At 41.6% G+C, this 18,847-nt stretch overlaps 1 protein-coding gene across 1 annotated transcript in view; it reads right to left on the reverse strand.

Annotated features, from left to right (window-relative positions):
* b4galnt4a (beta-1,4-N-acetyl-galactosaminyl transferase 4a) overlaps positions 1–18,847 on the reverse strand; it is a 176,957-nt gene that overhangs the window by 65,824 nt on the left and 92,286 nt on the right. The window contains exons 3-6 of the mRNA XM_059334659.1: positions 17,761–17,859; positions 5,865–5,960; positions 4,541–4,631; positions 2,139–2,239 (exon numbers count right to left, since the gene is read on the reverse strand). Coding sequence (XP_059190642.1) covers positions 2,139–2,239; positions 4,541–4,631; positions 5,865–5,960; positions 17,761–17,859 — 387 coding nt within the window. The remainder of the gene's footprint in view (positions 1–2,138; positions 2,240–4,540; positions 4,632–5,864; positions 5,961–17,760; positions 17,860–18,847) is intronic.

An 18,847-nucleotide genomic window follows, 5' to 3' on the forward strand; every position in this document is an offset into this window, starting at 1 on the left:
TCAACTTATCATACACTGACAAAGGCCATGATGATTTAAAACTGTATGCTTCTCTGCCAGCCAAGTATGCAAAAACATAATGCTAGGGGGGTCAAATTTGACTCATTGCTTATAAAATTTAGATACTTTCTCCTCCTAACCCTAACTTCAGCAGCTGCCAAAATACAAAACACCTCATGAAACTTTTAAGGATATTATCCCAAACAAGAGTTTCCTCCAGCCATTATAAAAACAAAAAAAAAACAACACACACACACACACACACACACTCTACAGGAAGCTCACTCAATTAAATGAGATCCTTCTCACTTCCTACTCCATGGTGTGCTCAAGACATTATTGCAGACGTTTCCTCATTGGGCATTATTATATTGATATGCTTCATATTTTTTTAAATAGTTTGCAGGAGCTAAAACATACAGATGACTGATCCACACAGAGGGTGAATACAGATATATTCAGGCAGACATTATGGGAAAAATATTTTTAATAGAATATGTTCTAGCAGAAACACAAACTAAAACTATGAACCAGAAAATTAGCATAATATGTCCCCTTGAACTATAATATAGGCTTTTAATGTATTAATTTACCAGAGATATGATGTGTAATTATCAGTTTTTTTTTATTAATAGCTATGGGTTATAAGGAGAATTTAAACAGCTTAAAAAAGTTGGAAGAAAAGTTTTAGACCTCTTTAGAGCTAAAGGTCTTAAAAACAAGCTTGACAGTAAGCCTTCTTTTCAGATTAGCAAAGCACGGAATTACCTGCTTTGGACATATAATAAGTGATGTGCAAGGACCTCAGTATATACTGTACATGAAACACTAATTTAAGAGGCAAAATGTAAATAACATTTACTCATAACATTACTTGTTACTTCTCCTTTTTTCCTAAATGAATACAGTTACATAATGAGAACTGGAATGATGAGTCAGATTCCTAACTGAACCACAACGTGTCTCTGAAGACAGGGGACGTGGCGAGGCCCTGTCTGTCAACCAGTGGCAGGATGAGTGATCCCTGGCCATAGCGCTGCTCCCCTGCCATTACCTAGATGATATTTCTCCACTGCTAAATGTCACATCAATATTCGCGGCCAGCTAATTAATCTCAGCTCCCGTGGAATCTGGTGACATCTCACATCCTGTCAGAATACAGATAGCTCCGTCGCTGGACCTTTGCTCTTAACACATATTTGCCTGGAGCGCTCATATGGTGTAGTTCAAACACTGTTCAACCTCATGCATCCTTGCCTTCTTAAAAAATTTAAGAAGGTTTCACCGAGAAAACTTTATTAGTGAAGGCAGTGGCAGCACAGCTTGACTTCTATTCCGTGGCGGGCAGAGGGTACTTCAAGGATAGATGGGAAAGGAAGCGATTTTTCACAGGATGTTCTACAGGAGGATTTAAGTATATATAGTCTGAGCTTTGTGTTGAGGTGAGTGATAGCCTGAGTGTTCGGATGGTGACATGAGTTGAGCGGGCGATTACTAAAGACGAACAAGGTCAAATCGCTCAGTGTCCCTGTCGTTGCTGTAAGGATGAGCACTGGCAGAGTAAAAAGCTTATATTGTTGACTGGCCAGGACCCACTGTTCTTTCTAACCGCAACTGTCTCCGAATGGATGTCAGATCATAGCAATATCACTCTAATGGCTTTTGACCCTTATAATCCCATTAATAACTAAGGAACACTTTCCCACATCCAGGCTGCCGTCGTGTGTATGACTGTCTATGAAAACAAGGGAATCCATTAGATCCCATTTAGACCTCTGAGTCATCCACAGCCTGAATATCATATCAGATAATAAAGTCACTGCAGTTTAATGATAAGGGTTTGGGTTCCCTGCACATATTGTGCTGCGGAAGTGCTTTCCCAGAGGTATATATTAAACAAAATGTTTTTTGCTATTTAAGTCATGACATTGAGGAGTTCAAAATTATTTATGCCCCAGGTGTTCAGTTACTTCCTACAGTAAATGCTTGTTGCTAAGCAATATTGGTTAAAGTCAGGGACTGTACTTGGAAACGTGTTGTTAGTGAATTTGCTGAGAATCACAAAGCTTAAAAAATGCTGGAACCTTGTTGGTTTTTAGCAGAGTGGCTCAGACATTATGCAAGAAAGCAGTTCTTACCTGTCCTACATAGACCAGCAGTCTGGCATTGAGAGGGCTCTCATCAGGACTCAGCCAGAACTCAGAGTTATCATCAGACGATACGGAGAACTGGAAATCACCTGGAGGGGAAAAACATGATCAAAGTGTGCAGAAGTAGATATGTATGATCCCAGATAAGTATAATCAGAGTGTAATCAGAGAGGGCATGGCCCCATAAAATATTCTTAGGTGTAAAAAATGCACCTAAAATTTGATTCCAGAGCCTCCGGCTGTTTTTAGAGATGACACATTTGGCCACAGTGATATCAAAGGCATAACTGAACCTGAGATACCAATCCATATGTAACAACTATGTGAATGGATCACTTGTGCACAGATCTAGACTAGAGGGAGCACTGTAAGCAAATACATTGCCAGCAGATTTAGCTATTTAAGGTTGTCTTTAAGTATCAAAGCGGATAATGAACTGAAGTTGTCAATTTCGTCTGGCAAAACTATTAATAGTAGGAGCTGCATCAAGCTACTTTCTCACTTCAAGCTGTTGCCTGAAACACTTTCTTTTAATGTTGTGAAAAGGAATAAACAGTAATGTTGGCGTGACTTCGCAGTTGATTGTCAAAAAGTATGAGTTGCAAAAAGTATCGTGCAGTATATAATGGATACACTTCTGTAAAGTACAGGTTAATATTCTACTACAGTGTATAGGAACTATCCTGATTTTCTGCTGCTAGGGGTCTCTTTGTCAAAACAATAACAAAAGACCAGGCTTGGTGATGTGGGATCATGGGAGATTTTGTCTTCACTACCATAGCTTTCAATGGAGTCAGATACTCGCTGGTTACGATTCCTTCAGTGTTCATTGTTGTTGAGAGGTCTCAGAGGTCTCCTCCTCTCCAAAACAAAAAGACCCAGTGATTAAAACCAGTAAAAACACTGAATAAACCACTTAAACGATAAAAATCAATGTTTCTCCAATGCTGTTGAGCCCACAAAAGACATCCTGGAGATGTTGAGAGCTGAGCTGCTAATAACGTTTGCCCAGCTTGTTATTTTGCTGAAATATAAAAGAAAGATGACCAAGATCTAAAAAGTGTGTCATATAAATTTGGCTTAAAACTGGTTAAAAAGTGAATATTTGAAAGCTTCTGGCAGACAACCACAACACTAATGTAGGGGGATATGACACCATTCATGGGTGACCAAATGAAAGGGACTATTACCTGGATTACCATTACAAATTTCCCCTGGTTTGAAATTTGTTGGAAACATTTGTGATGATAGAAGTACACGGCTGAACAAAATATATAACATAAGTCAAGTTGTTTTTTGGACATTTTAATGCCGAAAAGTTACATATTGTACCTTTAAAGTATAAACTACAGTACAGGCAAAAAGTTTGGACACACCTTCTCATTCAATGCGTTTCCTTTATTTTTAATGACTATTGACATTGTAAATTCATCAAAACTATTAATGAACACATGTGGAATTATGTACTTAACAAAAAAGTGTGAAATAACTGAAAACATGTCTTATATTCTAGTAAGCAAAGGGTGGTGACTTTGAGGAATCTAAAATACAAGACATGTTTTCAGTTATTTCACACTTTTTTGTTAAGTACATAATTCCATATGTGTTCATTCATAGTTTTGATGCCTTCAGTGAGAATCTACAATGTAAATAGTCATGAAAATAAAGAAAACGCATTGAATGAGAAGGTGTGTCCAAACTTTTGGCCTGTACTGTAAATGTAAATGTTACCTGATGAAATCTAAGTGTAAATCACATGTGAAATATCCTTGTACTAAATCAGAATGATAGAAGAGGAGCTGCATTTCAAGGATACACTAATGGCCTATGGATAAGGTGCAGGGCATGAATGTGACATTGAGCAGTTTTTATCGTTTCCAATCTGGAAAACCTCCAAGCATTTCTATGTGGTTGACTCAGGTTACTTAACACTCAATCAATCTACAATAGCATGTAAGAGGTTGTGTCTGGCAGTGAAAGGTGAAGGGCACTTGTTAGCGCTTGTCAGAATCTTGAAGATAGTAAGACCTCTGAGCCATCAGCTGGAGAGAGCTGTAACTTGAGCTAAAGCTACATAAGAGACCCAAATGAACGGTAATCTAATTAATACATTCATATTCTGCAATTTGTGTAAGGGCACTTGGGTGTTAAGGTTTTTCAGTTCCCATAGCAACTGGGCTCTATGGCAGGGCTATAAGGGTCCTGCTATGAGATTTAGCTGTGAGATCCCCGGCATTCAGTCCTAATAAAAATGTGAATATCCACTATATTAGTGGCTCTCAAGAGCTTGAATTAAGAGGGCTGTGGAAATTGTCTACTCTTATAAAGGACACATGCTCCAAGGCCCTCGGCCACAGAGGAGGGACTTGCTAATAAGATGAGCTAGTTACCATCTCTGTAAGGGTGAAGGAAGCCAAATATTCTCAGGCCATAGTTCTTCCACTTCGGAGCAACTGCCAGCTTCTTCAGTGTGGTTCTGGTCTGCAGAGAGGATCAGGAATAAATTCACATTATAGACTCAGTAACAATTCCACAAATGAGCTTTAACAAACCTTTTTTATGTGAGTGAATCCTATTCACCTATTGACCATTCGCTTAACCAGTGATTGTCCAGTTATAGCTTGGGAACTGTGACTATAGAGTATGGGTTTCTATCATTCCTCATTATACTTGCAAAACCAGGGCTAACTAGCTCTGCACTGCCATACAAGGACAATGCTGTTTTCCTGTCTTCTTCATTAATCATGGTGAGGATGATGTTTTTTTTTTTTTGCTATGGCCTCAGTCTTTTAGCACGATATCGTAGCTAAGTGCATATCTGAGACATTTTTACAGGGTTGCGGTCTAAAATGAGTCAGTTTGAAACACTAAAAAGTCAGCCAGTGATGGTAATTTAAACTAACTCACGGAGCAAATGTTAAGCTTAATAAGATAGCTGGCAGCAGTTGTTCAAATCTACTAGTGACGGTGACATTTCAGCCAGAAAACTGAGCCTGCTGGGAGTGAAAAGCCTGCTTCTGTCTATCTCTGGTTGAAGATAAAGAGCTGTTCTTTCGATGGTTACTAAAAAAAATCTAATTATAAATCTGCCACTGTTATAATTATGAACTGCATAGGAGAATGGAGAGCCCTACAGGTGCAGCAACAGTAGTTATGGGGGTTGACGATTGGCAGCCAGATTATTGTACATTTAGTGACGATCAAGTGAAGGGAAAATGCATTTTTTCCTGATTGAATCCTATTCATTTAATTTATCCCTTGGTATATGCCAAATTTATGTAAAAAAAAAAAAGTATCAGAATATTTATACAAAACTGATTTAATGACTCATCCTGCAAATCATCCTGTTATTTACAGTAGTTCTTCAAACCAAGTGAAACTTTGGACACCTAGCTGGCTGTCATATAAAACTGCAATTTATAATTTCTTTCATTTCCAAGGCAATGTGGCTGGGGACTAATTTATTAATGTCTCCCTCATCCAAATCCTACAGCCAACACTTCTCTATAGCTTTATATTGTGCTGACCAAAGCCCGCCAACGTTTTAGTGGTCCAATAGAATGTGGTTTAATTTGATTTAAATCCCTCTTGTATCTGTACACTGCTAAAATATTACATTTCAATGGGAAATATGTTACAGTATAGAGGCCAAAGATGATCTAACATTCCTGTTTCATGTGGACTTCAACACATTTAGCCCACAGTAATACTTACATGAGGGTAGAGGGGGAAGTGCAGGTTCTTTCTGAGTTGGGCTATAGAAGAGCCACACCAGTCCTCAAACACATGCAGGTTGGCCTGGCCCTTAAACTGCCAACACACAATCACACACAGAGAAGAAACAGGTTAGTGCATGCGGCAAAAACAGCATCACGTTTGCTATTAAACAGGCGCGTCATGCTTCAGCACTTGAGCTTCTGTAGCTCCCATTCTGACAGCGAAATTGCCACTTGCATCCGTTTCAGTACATATATTTTTGCGTTGAAATGTATATTGTTTCTGATGGCTCTCCACTGTGCAATGAAATGAATTCTTGGTGAAACATGTGAATGTAGCGTGAAGTTTTCAATGTTCTCACTGTCCTGAATAAGAGAATGTGACAGAGAGCTCATCAGGAGTATCAGGGGGGAGTGTGAACTGAGGATGTCTGGAGCAGTTTGTCAGAGCTCATCCCCTGCCCATAGTCTGACATTTGTCTGAATTACATTGGGAAATCACAGGACACAGCAAGGACAGATGGTGAAACCAGTCTGCCTTGGGGTATAGTTTCCTCTCTCTCTCTCTCTCTCTCTCTCTCTCTCTCTCTCTCTCTCTCTCTCTCTCTCTCTCACACACACACACACACACACAAGTCTGCTCAAATACGAGAGGACTCACCGATGACTTGTGTGTCACGCTGCTTTGGAAGTGTTTTAGATCTCATATAATGCAAAAAGAAAAAAAATCTATGGAGCAAGGCATAGACAAGTATAATATTCCAAATCCTTCCATAAACACTAACCACAGACAAATTTTGTGGTTCAGAAAGTGAGACGCGCACCGGGGGAGTGGTGTAATTTCCTCAACGCAAGACTGCAACTACGTGTGCAGATGCATGGTTACACATGTGTACATATGCAAAACACAGCAATATGGGTCGAGCCTTAGGGGGTTGTCTTAGGGATTTAATGACCTGAAAATTTAAAATTTTTCATAGTGGATGATCAACCGACACACATTCGCATACAGTACCCACATATGGTTTCCTGTAATGCGTGACAGCAGTCCCAGCAGGCTGCCACTGTAGTGCCGCCACAGAATATCACACAGGACTTGAGAAGAAAGCTGACTCTTACCAAATGATTATGAGACCATGCAGTAGGGTTTCCTACTTGGATTAAAGCAAAAGCTGGCTGGATGGAGGTAGACTCTCTGTGTGTAGAGCATAGACTGTAAATAAAAATGGCAGCTTCCCAAAAGGGTTGATGCCAGATCCAAACCAGTGAAAGGAGCATGAGGAGTAAGATTTGTTATGGTTAGGGCAAGAACATCAAGGGAAAACAATCAGAGGCAGACTGTGCAGAGAAGACTAGGTCTGCACACGGAGGATGGGATCAAGCATCTAGGCTCAAAAGTGAAGCCAAAACAAGTAGATCGCCCCCTGCTGGATGTATGCAGTTTAGGTTATAAGTCCCACCCCCTCCATGTTATCTTTTTGGATAAGTACATGTCAAAAAAGTTTTCACATAGATGGTTTGTCTTTTTAGGAAGTTTTGCTTTATTTACTTATTTGATGCTATGCCTTACTTTACAGCAGAAAAAAATGTTAAGAGCCTGATACATTAAACAGTTAATTCATGACTACTATAATTTTTTTTATATTTATAACTACAGTAGTTTGCAAAAAGTTTTAGGCAGGTATGAAAAATGAAATATAAATGGTAATAGTGATTTTTTTTAATCAATTAACAAAATGCAAAGTGAGTGAACAAAAGAAAATCTAAATCAAATCAATATCTGGTGTGACCACCTTTGCCTTCAAACCAGCATCAATTTTTCTAGGTATATTTTCCACACCTGTCTAAGACTTTTGCCCAGTACTGTATAATCAGTTTGAATTATAGTAAGGCTTAAGGTCTTGTTAATTAAGGACGTGGCCACTTTGATTTAGAGGCGGGTGCCATTGCAGGTGGCTTATCGCTAAATTCAGCCCATCTCAGCTCACCCACACTCCACTTTTTTGCTAATTCTTTGGATTAGCCGCAAGGTAGGAGGCATCAGGTACTGCCAAGATGGCAACAGCTGGAGCCACCACACTGAGTGTCACTTTGGCTCTTCAGGAACCTATGGGTGATGTGAGACTAAGCCCATATTTGAGTCCTTAGGCTACATCAGCTGATCACTTCCACTAATGCGCAAACTCTGGCTCCAAATGTGCAAAACGGCAACTCCTGTATGTAGGATTAAAGGGCCTAAATTATTGGACAGTGGGAGGAGGTGGAGCCATGCCATCCCGCTTGGTACACAGTGGTGTAGAGTACCTGCCAGATAGCAACAGTCTATCAGTTAGCCCACACATAAAAGTGTGGGCTAACTGATCAATCAGGAGAGTGAGAGCAAAAAACCCCAAATATAGCCGCATATCCTGTTGTGCTTAGGTTCGAGGGTCAGGACAGGAAAGTCTTTCAGGGTAAACACCTCTACATGTCTGCATTTAAAGGACAAATATGTTGATGGAGGGTGCCATGCTCCTTTAGGATCACACAGGCTTCCAACAGATGGCCTGCATCAAAGTGGTCCTTTTCATTTATCTCCCAGCTCTGCACGGTCAACTAAGTGCCCCGCACACTGACAGCAGCACGGCAATTACAGCTCATGCATTAACCATGAATTATTTTTGTTGAGCAAACATGTCAGTCCAACGCAGTAGGACTCCTGATTTTAGTTTTCAGATTTTTTTTTCTGTGCATGTTTTTTGCTTTGTTTTTCTCCTACAGAAAGACTGATGCTAATGGAAAACAGAAAGAGAAGGAGACAGGGACTCGAGGGGTCGACAGAATCAAATCAGAGACAAGCGGGGAGTCAGAAAGATGAACGAGAATGTGTGATGCTTCAAAAGGGAGTGGCAGAGAGCGGGAGGCATAGCGAGGTTAGAGAGATTCGGCAGACGGGACTAGTCCCTGTGTAAATATGCCTTATGTAAAGCTTTTAATAGATTTCCTGTGGGTTTTAAAAGCAAACCTTTTTCGGCCTGGCTCCCCTTCTCACCCCTCCTCTTGTCAAATAGCAATAAGAGGGTAGCTTTAAAAGTCTCTAATTATTCACACACATATATGGCTGAGTAGTCCTGGAGAAGCTACAGGCTGTAAAGTCAGCTGTGGGAAGTTTGTGTATAATTGGTTCCATTTTCTAGGTGACAGCACTAAGAGAGGTCTGTCTGTGCTTTGGCCTTAACAGGATGTGGAATGGGCAAGAGGGAAGATATTTATTCTTCATCCTCCAACTCACCCTGTTATCCCTGTCTGCTAAACATTCCCTCGCTCCTGTTATGTCATTTGTTTTTTCCCTGCGAGTGCCGCTTCTGTCTCCGTCTCTCTATAAAACTCTTCAGTGCCACTGTCCCTAAAGTTGTCTCCGTTTCCCCCTGACCTCTCTATTAATGCCTCCCCTCCATCCCTCCATCTCTGTCTGCATGCTGCCAAATGCTGTCGATTTCTCTCCTCTCTGCCTTTAGTTTCCCTGAGCTCAGCTGTCGGCTGTCAGTTCCCTGTGCCGTCTCCCTCTGTCTTGTTTTTTCGCTCCCTCCTGATTCCTCGTTTCGGAGCGTGGGCTAAAGTGATGCTCACATTAACAGTTTGTATAGAGATGACGACTTGCATGCTTGTGGGTTTTCTTTTCGGTTTTACTTGGTTGTTCCCGTGTGTGTGTGTGTGTGTGTGTGTGTGTGTGTGTGTGTGTGGTGCACAGACATGCTTGATTGTGCCGTAGCAGCTTGTGACTTCTCAAACGACAGCTTTTTTTACAACCATGTCAGCTCACATTCCCGTTCAGTAATTGGCTGAAGAAGAGACAGAATGACTGCTGCTGTCTTTCTTACTTTCATCCTTCACTCTCGTTTTCTATCCTCTGTTACTTAATCCAAAACCAGAGACAGACTTTCTGTTTTGTCCTGCCACCATGGAGTCCAATTCACACACTGGAAGGTTGTGAAAGCATTATTTCCTCCACTATAACACATTCACCACTAGGCAAAATAAACCACAGGCACAGTTTGTAAGAGAAGAGCCCAAACTGAAGTAGTTATGTAGTGGGGGAAAAAAGTAAGGAGTAGCTCATATACAAGCACATTTCTCTTATTTTTGAAAACTGTATCTATCACTTTATGTCTCGCTAATTATCAGCAATATTCAGCCATTATAGTTACTATGATACTGTCATTTTTACTGATATCTGTTCTGACAGAAAACATCACACATCTCTATTATTATTATTATTTTGCATTTTACTGCAGTTCAACTGTGTCTTATGTAGTTGATGCATCACTAATGATTGCATTGCTTCAGGGAGTCGACAGATAGGATTTACAATAACTTTACAATTAGAATTGCACTCAAGGCCAAGGGTGGAATGAGCATGGGAATGAGAGGCACTGCATAGCATTTCAATGGAAAAAGTGCAGTTTACAGAATTTGGCTGGTTAAAAACACTTATTCTCAGTATGGTTTTGCACTGGAAATACATTTTAACATTTAACATGTGTACAGGCTTCAGGAGCTTAAGAAGTCAAATGTTGTTTTTTAAGCTCGGAAAAGGACACTGCACAGTCCTTTTTGTGTCAGTTCTTTTCGTCCTACCCTGTTATTTTTATTATCTATCCACCTCTTCCTCCCTCTCATCAGATTCCAGAGGTAGTCCCAACGACTGCCCTATATAGTCTCCAGCTACCACAGTTTCAAAGCAACCAAGCAGCTCCAGCTCAGGCCATTAAAATAAGAGGGGAGGAAAGGGAGATGGAAGGAAGCAATTAATGCCATTTGTCAAATATGAGGATTGAGGCGAGAAAATAAGAAATACAGAATAGGAGGAATGGTAGGTGTACAGAGGAAAAAAGCTGAGTAGGAAAGAAACAAGTGATTGATAAAGACATTTAAGATAAAGGAGAGCAGAGTATAGTGCTCAGCTTAAAAGGCCGCTCTAAACAGCACTGGTACTGTCTCGCCTATTTCCCTCAGACCACACATTTCCTCCACATAACCACATCTCTGCATGCTTGTCTTAGCATATCTCCGTCCTCACAGCTCCTCTCTCTCACCCATCTGGTCACACTATCAACCGAGTCCAAATCAGACTCTCTCTTTTCTCTCTCTCTTCTCCGGGAGGCTGTCTCCCTTTCCCAAAAGTCTGGTGCAGGCTTCTGCGTTCCTGCTGGCAGTGGGGCACTGACAAATGGCCGTTCGGCGCACCCACTGACGAGTAATCGCACCAACTGACACTGTAAATCCCCCGTTGGATAAGAAAAGTGAGACATGATGTTCCTGGCAAAAGCACACTGGGGTATATACAATACCGATCAGCTTGCTCCCTCGGGGCATATAGGAGAGACAGAATTAAAGCTCATATGCGGTTTCTGCTGAGCTGAAATCTAAGTGCTGAACAATCAAATGATACATGTTACATGTGAGTTATTCCCTTTGTGGCTAGGACAGGGATGTTACTGCCTGATTATGTGAAATCTCTCCATCTGAATTTACAGAGGGTATTTAGATCCCAGCCTATTTCACCCGTCTCAGCCCATTAGTAATTTAGGAAAGAGGAAAGAAGAGAAAGTGGGATAAGTAGGTGTAGGTACAGCAAGGAAAAAGGGGGTTTCAAAGGTTTGAAAGAAGAGATTATACACGGAGAGATAATGAGAACTCATTTCACACAGAGGAGAGCAGCAAAAACTGGAAGACAAGGTTCATATGATCTAGATTCCAGCCTCATCAACTACTGTAATGAGGGTTTGTATAATCTGCCATCTGTCCTACAATTACATGTTTTCTGTCATTCCAGGACTATAACATGAGAGGGGGATGGATGTGGCTGCAGTGGATACTTTGAACTGACGAATCGAGACGGAAGATGAGCAAAATTTTTCTCATGTTCTGCAACAAGCTGTCACAATCATTCTTCCAACAAGGCCAGTAACAGAAATCACATTTATTCCCATGTTGGTTTAGCACATTTGGATAGACAGAGACAGAAAGACAAGCTGAAGGAACAGCAAGAAGAGACAAATATAACGCTTCTTCTCCTGTGGTCCTCCCACAGTCTAGTCACTCTCACATGTTTTGGTAGAAAGACATGAGCATCGGAGACAAAAGAAAGATCGAATTCTTCCTTCAGCCTTGTCACTGCATGTGTTTCTGCGTGAGAAGCCAGCTGTGATGACTGCTCCCACCTGAGTCATGTGTCTGTGTTGTGCCACAGCTTCTTCCTCACTTCCCTCTTGAGTGGTAAATAATAGGCTGTCCAAATCCGCAATACCATATCTCCAGCTTCGATTTTTCACTACATGAGCCAGAAAACCAGACATCTGAGTTAGTCAGTCTGAGTTAGACTGTCGTCCTCCAACTGTCCTCCCTATGTAAAATGGAATGGAACCCATCCATCCATCTATCGATCCATCCATGCACCATTTATCCATGAATCCATCCGTCTTTTCCTCCATCCATCCATTTTTTATCCATCCATCATCTACCCATTCATCCACTAATCTCTCCATGTAGCCATCCATTCATTCACTCATCTACCCATCTATCATCCATCCATCCATCCATCCCTTTTTCCATCTATCCATCATTAACTCATCATCAATCCATTCATCCATCCATCCATTCATCCATCCATCCCTTTTTCCATCTATCCATCATTAACTCATCATCAATCCATTCATCCATCCATCCATGCATCAATCCATCCATCCATCCATTCATCCATCATCCCTTTTTCCATCTATCCATCATCCACTCATCATTCATCCATCCAACCATTCCATCCATCCATCCATGGTGGTAATTTCATTAAAATGAGACTTACATGATAATAACAGGTCACAATCTATTGTCCCAGTATTTTTCCAGTGCTGCTTATATATGAACAATTAGAGGAAATATGAGCAGATTGAGGAGCTCTACTTCAGTCGGCTCAAGGTCATCTACAGCGTGGGAAAGAGTAAGACTTCATGGGATTAAAACCTCATGTGACTTCATCCAAGTGCATAATTGGTGTTTGAGTTTATCTTTAAATATCAGTAAGTTGCAAAGAAAGGGTAATTTGCCATATGGCGACACCATGCAGTGGAACAGTGACGTGTAAAGAAATCATTAACAGTCCCGCAGATATCAAAGTCACTTATCCCTCTTACCATCACTTTCTCCCTGTTCCTGATTAAGATGAAATAGTTCATTATGCTCACATTCTCTCTGGATTCTTGTCAAATTTTGACTGTTTATCCCTTATTGGTTTACTACTGCGAGACTCTTAGAAAGTGGGCCAGCTCTCTCGCTCTCTGATCTGTATCCAGTGTCAGTGTCCTTGAAATGCCAGTGTCCTTGATGGACAGAGGATGTCCACTCCACAGCTGCCATGTCTGCGCTAATCCACAGTCACCTCGAGATGAGTTCACTGGCTGGGAACCCTCATTAAGTCACCAGTAGTGGCTGAAAACATATTGCTAGCACCAACAAAGGATAGAGTCTCTGCACTTCATTCAAAATATACTGAATTTTCTCTATCTCAAAGGGTGCACCGATAGTAAGCGATCATTTTACTTTGCTTGTGCACGGCAGAGTTTTTGTGTGTGTGGTTTGTATGAATGCTTTTGGGAACCTGCGTGACCTCTGCCACTCTGTGACAGCTGGCATATGGCACCACTCTACCTCCACCAGCCTGAGTCGACGCCTCTGACAGTGCCAGCTCAGTGGCCCCTCAGACCTCTGCCATCTTGGCCGTGCACCAGGAAAACAAGTTAGTGCTGGTAATTAGGACAGATAGCCAGTGAGGAAAGCAAAGGAGGGGCTGCCGCACTCCATGATTTCTGACAACCTTCGCTTATAGGCTAGACGGAGCAGAAGTCTAAGATAAGAGAGGAGGAGATTTTTGAGGTTACAAGTTTATAGAGATGCATGAAATTGTTTGATAGATTTCTGTTGGATTTGCAGAATATTCACAGAAACTAAATGTCATGTTGCTTTATGAGTAGGCTGGAAATAAGTCAAAGAAATGGCATGTTGACTTCTGCAAGTGAGCTTTGATGCTAGTCACGCATAATGTAAAATGTAGTTGGTGTGGATGTTGCAAAATTTATTTCCCTTTGAGGATGCTTCACTTTCCAATCCAAACTATAAATAAGAAATTCTGTTTGGTCAATGAAATCATGTACATGTCTTTTTAAGTGCAAACGCATCCTGTGGATTTAACAGCTTTCACATACAAAGTGATAAAACAGGATGCTCAAAGAAAAAAAAGAAAAAAAACAAAACAGCATGTTCATAATTAAGAGTCTCGTTGTACTCAGGCCATGAAATCCATTTACATTTGTGTAATTACTCTACATGGTCCAGATTCAGATAGTGTGTTTGGCTGCGGTCCTGGCTTGGCTGTTTCACATCAATGTGACTTCTCATTTTCTAAGTAGCACCATTTTAAATTATGCCAAAAGCATCGGCCACAATTAGATGCAGGGGCCTCAATATTCAGGCAACAGATGTTTCTAGGCCAGCTGATTAAAAAACAGATATCGTCCACATGTGACAATTAACAAAGCCAAACTGAAGATAATTACAATGTCCAGAAATTTAATTTGCACTTCTTTTGAGCTAAGAACAAAGTCCGATAATATAAAGATGTTGGTGTATAAATGTATTTTGATGCAGGGCTCAAAATACCATGTACATATGCACAGTAGTGCATGTAAAATTTGATTTGTGCACGTAATTCTCAGCTCTAAATGTACCGGTGCATGTAACTTGCAAAAATGTTGTGCAGGGCTGCTAACTCCCATACATTGGCCGTGAGACTCTCACAGCACACGCTTCAGCCACGAAAAACAAATTTCAAAAAGAGGACTCCCGAGCTTGTGCGGGAGGTGGATCGTTACAAACTAGAAATAGTTTTGGCTCACCTCCACGCATAGCATGGACTCTGGAACCAAACTCCTGGAGAGAGGCTGGACTCTCTCCTTTTCTGGAGTTGCCCAAGGTGAGAGGCGCCGGGCGGGTGTGGGGATACTCACAAGCCCCCGGCTGAGCGCCGCTGTGTTGGAGTTTGCCCCGAGCAACAAGAGGGTCACCTCCTTGCGGCTGGAAGTCGCGAGGAGAAGGTCTCTGACTGTTGTCTGTGCTTATGCACCTAACAGCAGTTCGGAGTACCCAGCCGTCATGGAGTCTCTGGGTGGTGTCCTGGAAGGGGTACCACTCTGGGACTCTATTGTTCTTCTAGGAGACTTCAACGCTCACGTGGGTAATGATGATGGTACCTGGAGGGGGGTGATTGGGAGGAACGGCCTGCCCAATCTAAACCTGAGTGGTGTTTGTTATTGGACTTCTGTGCTAGTCACGATTCCATAACAAACACCACGTTCGAACATAGAGTTGCTCATAAGTGTACTTGGTACCGGTTTCCAGCACCTCAGGTGAGGTTGGGGACATGGAGTCTGAATGGGCCATGTTCAAAGCCTCAATTGTTGACGCGGCTGGTAGGAGCTGTGGCCTGAAGGCCGTCAGTGCCTGTCGTGGCAGCAACCAGCAGTGAGGGAGGCCTTTCGGTCTTGGCTGGCCAAGGGGTCTTCAGAAGCCAGAGGCTGCAGCTGAGGCTGTCGCTGAAGCAAAAACTCAGGTATGGGAGGAATTCGGGGAGACCATGGAGGAGGACTTTCAGTCTGCCTCAAAGAGGTTCTGGAAAACCGTCGGGCGACTCAGGAAGGGATAGCAGGGCTTGGCCCAAGCTGTGTTCAGTGGAGGCGGAGACCTGCTGACCTAACCTGTGGATGTCCTCCGCAGAGGAGGAACTCCTTAATCCAGCCAACACGTCCTCCGCAGAGGAGGCAGAGTCTGAAGACTCAGGGGAAGACTCATCAGTAAACCTGACAGAAGTTGCAGAGGTAGTTAAAAAGCTGCTTGGGGGCAAGGCGCCACGGTTGGATGACGGGAACATGGGGTACCAGGCTCGTATCAACGAGCTGTCCAGTCCCTATATATCCAAAGTGAAAGCTGTGTCCGCATACTCGGCACAACGTCAAACACGTTTCCAGTGGGTGTTGGCCTCCGCTAGGGTTGCTCTTTGTCTCCGATTCTGTTCGTGGTCTTCATGGACAGGATCTCAAGGTGCAGCCGGGGGGAGGAAGGGGTCCGGTTTGGTGACCTAAGAATTGCATCTCTGCTTTTTGCAGACGATGTGGTTCTTTTGGACTTCCAGCACTCATTGGGGCGGTTTGCAGCCGAGTGCAAGTTTGAGACCATGGGTCTCTGCCGGAAAATGGTGGATTGCCAGCCCCGAATAAGCGGACGAGAATGGATGGATGGATGGATGGATGGATGGAAAAGAGGACACTGAAATACACAGACAAGACAGAGCAGCATGGCGTTTGGAATTTGATGTGCGCCTATTCGTGCTGTCACGGTAATGAAGTGGCTAAAAGTGTTAGGACTTGCATTACAGCACTCATTTATTTGACATATATATTAAAGTTTTGTTGAATATGTGACGTCACATGTTAATACGATACAATCTATTTTCATCTAACATTTATAGAGAAGCTCAATGATTCAACTCAATTCTATGCCAAGAAAGTCACCTCAAATGACATTACAACATGCAATGTCCTCTCATAAATTAAATAAGGGATTTCTTTGAGAGGTTTGCTGAAATTTTTAATGTTATACTGTTCATTATGACCCCAACTATGTCCATGTAAAAAATGATTTTACTGTACAGCTTTTGAGACGAGCACTAAGGCAGGCTAATTTTGGTCCTTCACAGGAGAACCTGCTGAAATAAAACACATAATACAGTGTCGTAACATTATCAGAAACACACTGTGTTCAGTATCCCTGTAATGCTGTCCTGCATGGAAGATTACATGCATAATGCTTTGTGGAAGCAGCAAAAAAGCTATGTATAAGGAAGTGAATGATAGAGAATATTGTTATACATTACATTACATTACATGTCATTTAGCTGATGCTTTTGTCCAAAGCGATTGTTATAGCTTACATTATCCCTGCAGTCAAACTGATCTACTTTAAAATAACTTATTAACAGTAATTTACCATTAGTCATCTCATGCTGTGTGTGTGTGTGTGTGTGTGTGTGTGTGTGTGTGTACCGTTTCAAATTCTGTACATTTTCATACAGAAAACTACACACTGTGGTGCTCTGCAGAGATAGTTAAACTTTACCCCAGGTAGAGAAAGACTAATAAATCATATTTTGCAGATTAGGCTTACACACATGCTGACATACACAATCCTTTAATTAAACTCTCCTGAACAGGTTACAAATCCTTATCACAAATCCACTCCCTTAATTGCACTTGTCTGCTGCTCCCTTTGTTACAGCATGTGTGTAAAACACATCAGTCATAAGTGAGCTGAAACATTTGGATAAATCAAATCAACTTGTAATCTTCAGGTCAGAGGTGCCTTTAAGTATAACCCGCTAATGGTTTTGGATGAAATATTATCACCCTCATACAATAATTTATCATCATAACTGCAAGGTACATTTAGTTCTTCCGATAATGGAGCCAGAGAACGGCTGGATGCCGTTTTGACCTCAAATATCAACTGCTCTTAAAAGGACAAGTGAAAGAAAAAAGGGAGTGAAACATATGTGGCTAAATTATATATTTTTAAAAAGAAGCAAATAACCAAGCCAGTGCTGAAGCGCCATTAATGAAAACATTTTCACAGAGGTTGACGAAAGTTTGTCTGTGCAAGGCCTTGTCAGGTTTAGCTGATGAGTCACACAAATGACAAAAAAAACTCATGTACTTCAATATAATAATCCCTATTCATCCAGAAGATAAAATAAATGGTTAAAAATGATTAGGGGAAAGTGCTACCCTCAGAAAAAAAATACTTTGTGTTACCTCTGGTTTCCATGGCAGTTTCTTGTGGCGCTGGCTGAGAAACTTCCGGATGCGGGTATGGTCTCTACCATCAGCCACTCCTGGGATTGACTCATCATCCTAAAAAAAGAAATACAGCAGAAAAAGACACACTTATTCCTCTTAAACTACAGTCACCACCAAAAATAGACACTGATGATGAAAGGAAAAGACAAATGAATGGTGGTTTTATATCTCAGTAGCTAATAGATAAACTCATCCATCCATATACGCATGAAGGCATCCATTAATCCATCAATCCATCGGTAACATGTCTCATCTCCACAAGCCACGTAATTGAGATATAAAAAAAAAGAGTAGCATTATTAGAGGAAACCACAGCACTTCAATCAGACAGTCAGACAACTTATTTGTATCGCAACTAGTTCAAAGTGCTTCGCAGATGACTGACAAGTCAATAAAAAGGGAGAACAAGAAAATCATGAAAAAGACCAAAAAAAACCCTTGACAATTAGAGACCAGTGAATGACAGGCAAAAGATTAGGGAAGTATAAAGAACAGAATAAATAGAGATAGAGATAGCGCTAAAAAAAAAAAAAGCAATACAATAAAATAAAATAGACTTAAAAAATAAAGTAATAATAGTAATAATACATGGATGGATGGATGGATGGATGAAGAATGTAAGTGGTGCCTTTAAATCATGGAAGCATTCAGCATACATACTGTACACACACACACACACACACACACACACACAGAGTTATTTCCCCAGAAGTCAACTATAAAGACCCTGTGGAATGTCGTCTTCACCATTCACTCCTAATCCAGCGTTTGACTCACCAAAGCCCTAATCTCCAACATACTCTAAGCATCCACCCTGCTGGCCAAGATCTCCTCTCTAGGGAGCCTGAACTCTCCCCCTGATCTGGGATTTAGCCCGGTGCTCCGGCCAGAGCTCTGCAGGGCTCTTTCTCTGCTGCCTGCTAAGAGGCATGTTAATGTTAATGCTGTGGTGTGCTGTGACGGGCAGGACAGAGCAGAGAGGAGCGCAAGTTCGCGGCCAGCTATGAGAAGATTAAAAGGCTCCCAGAGAAGGAACTGAATC

Source organism: Centropristis striata, chromosome 6, assembly GCF_030273125.1.
Source record: "Centropristis striata isolate RG_2023a ecotype Rhode Island chromosome 6, C.striata_1.0, whole genome shotgun sequence".
NCBI lineage: Eukaryota > Metazoa > Chordata > Actinopteri > Perciformes > Serranidae > Centropristis > Centropristis striata.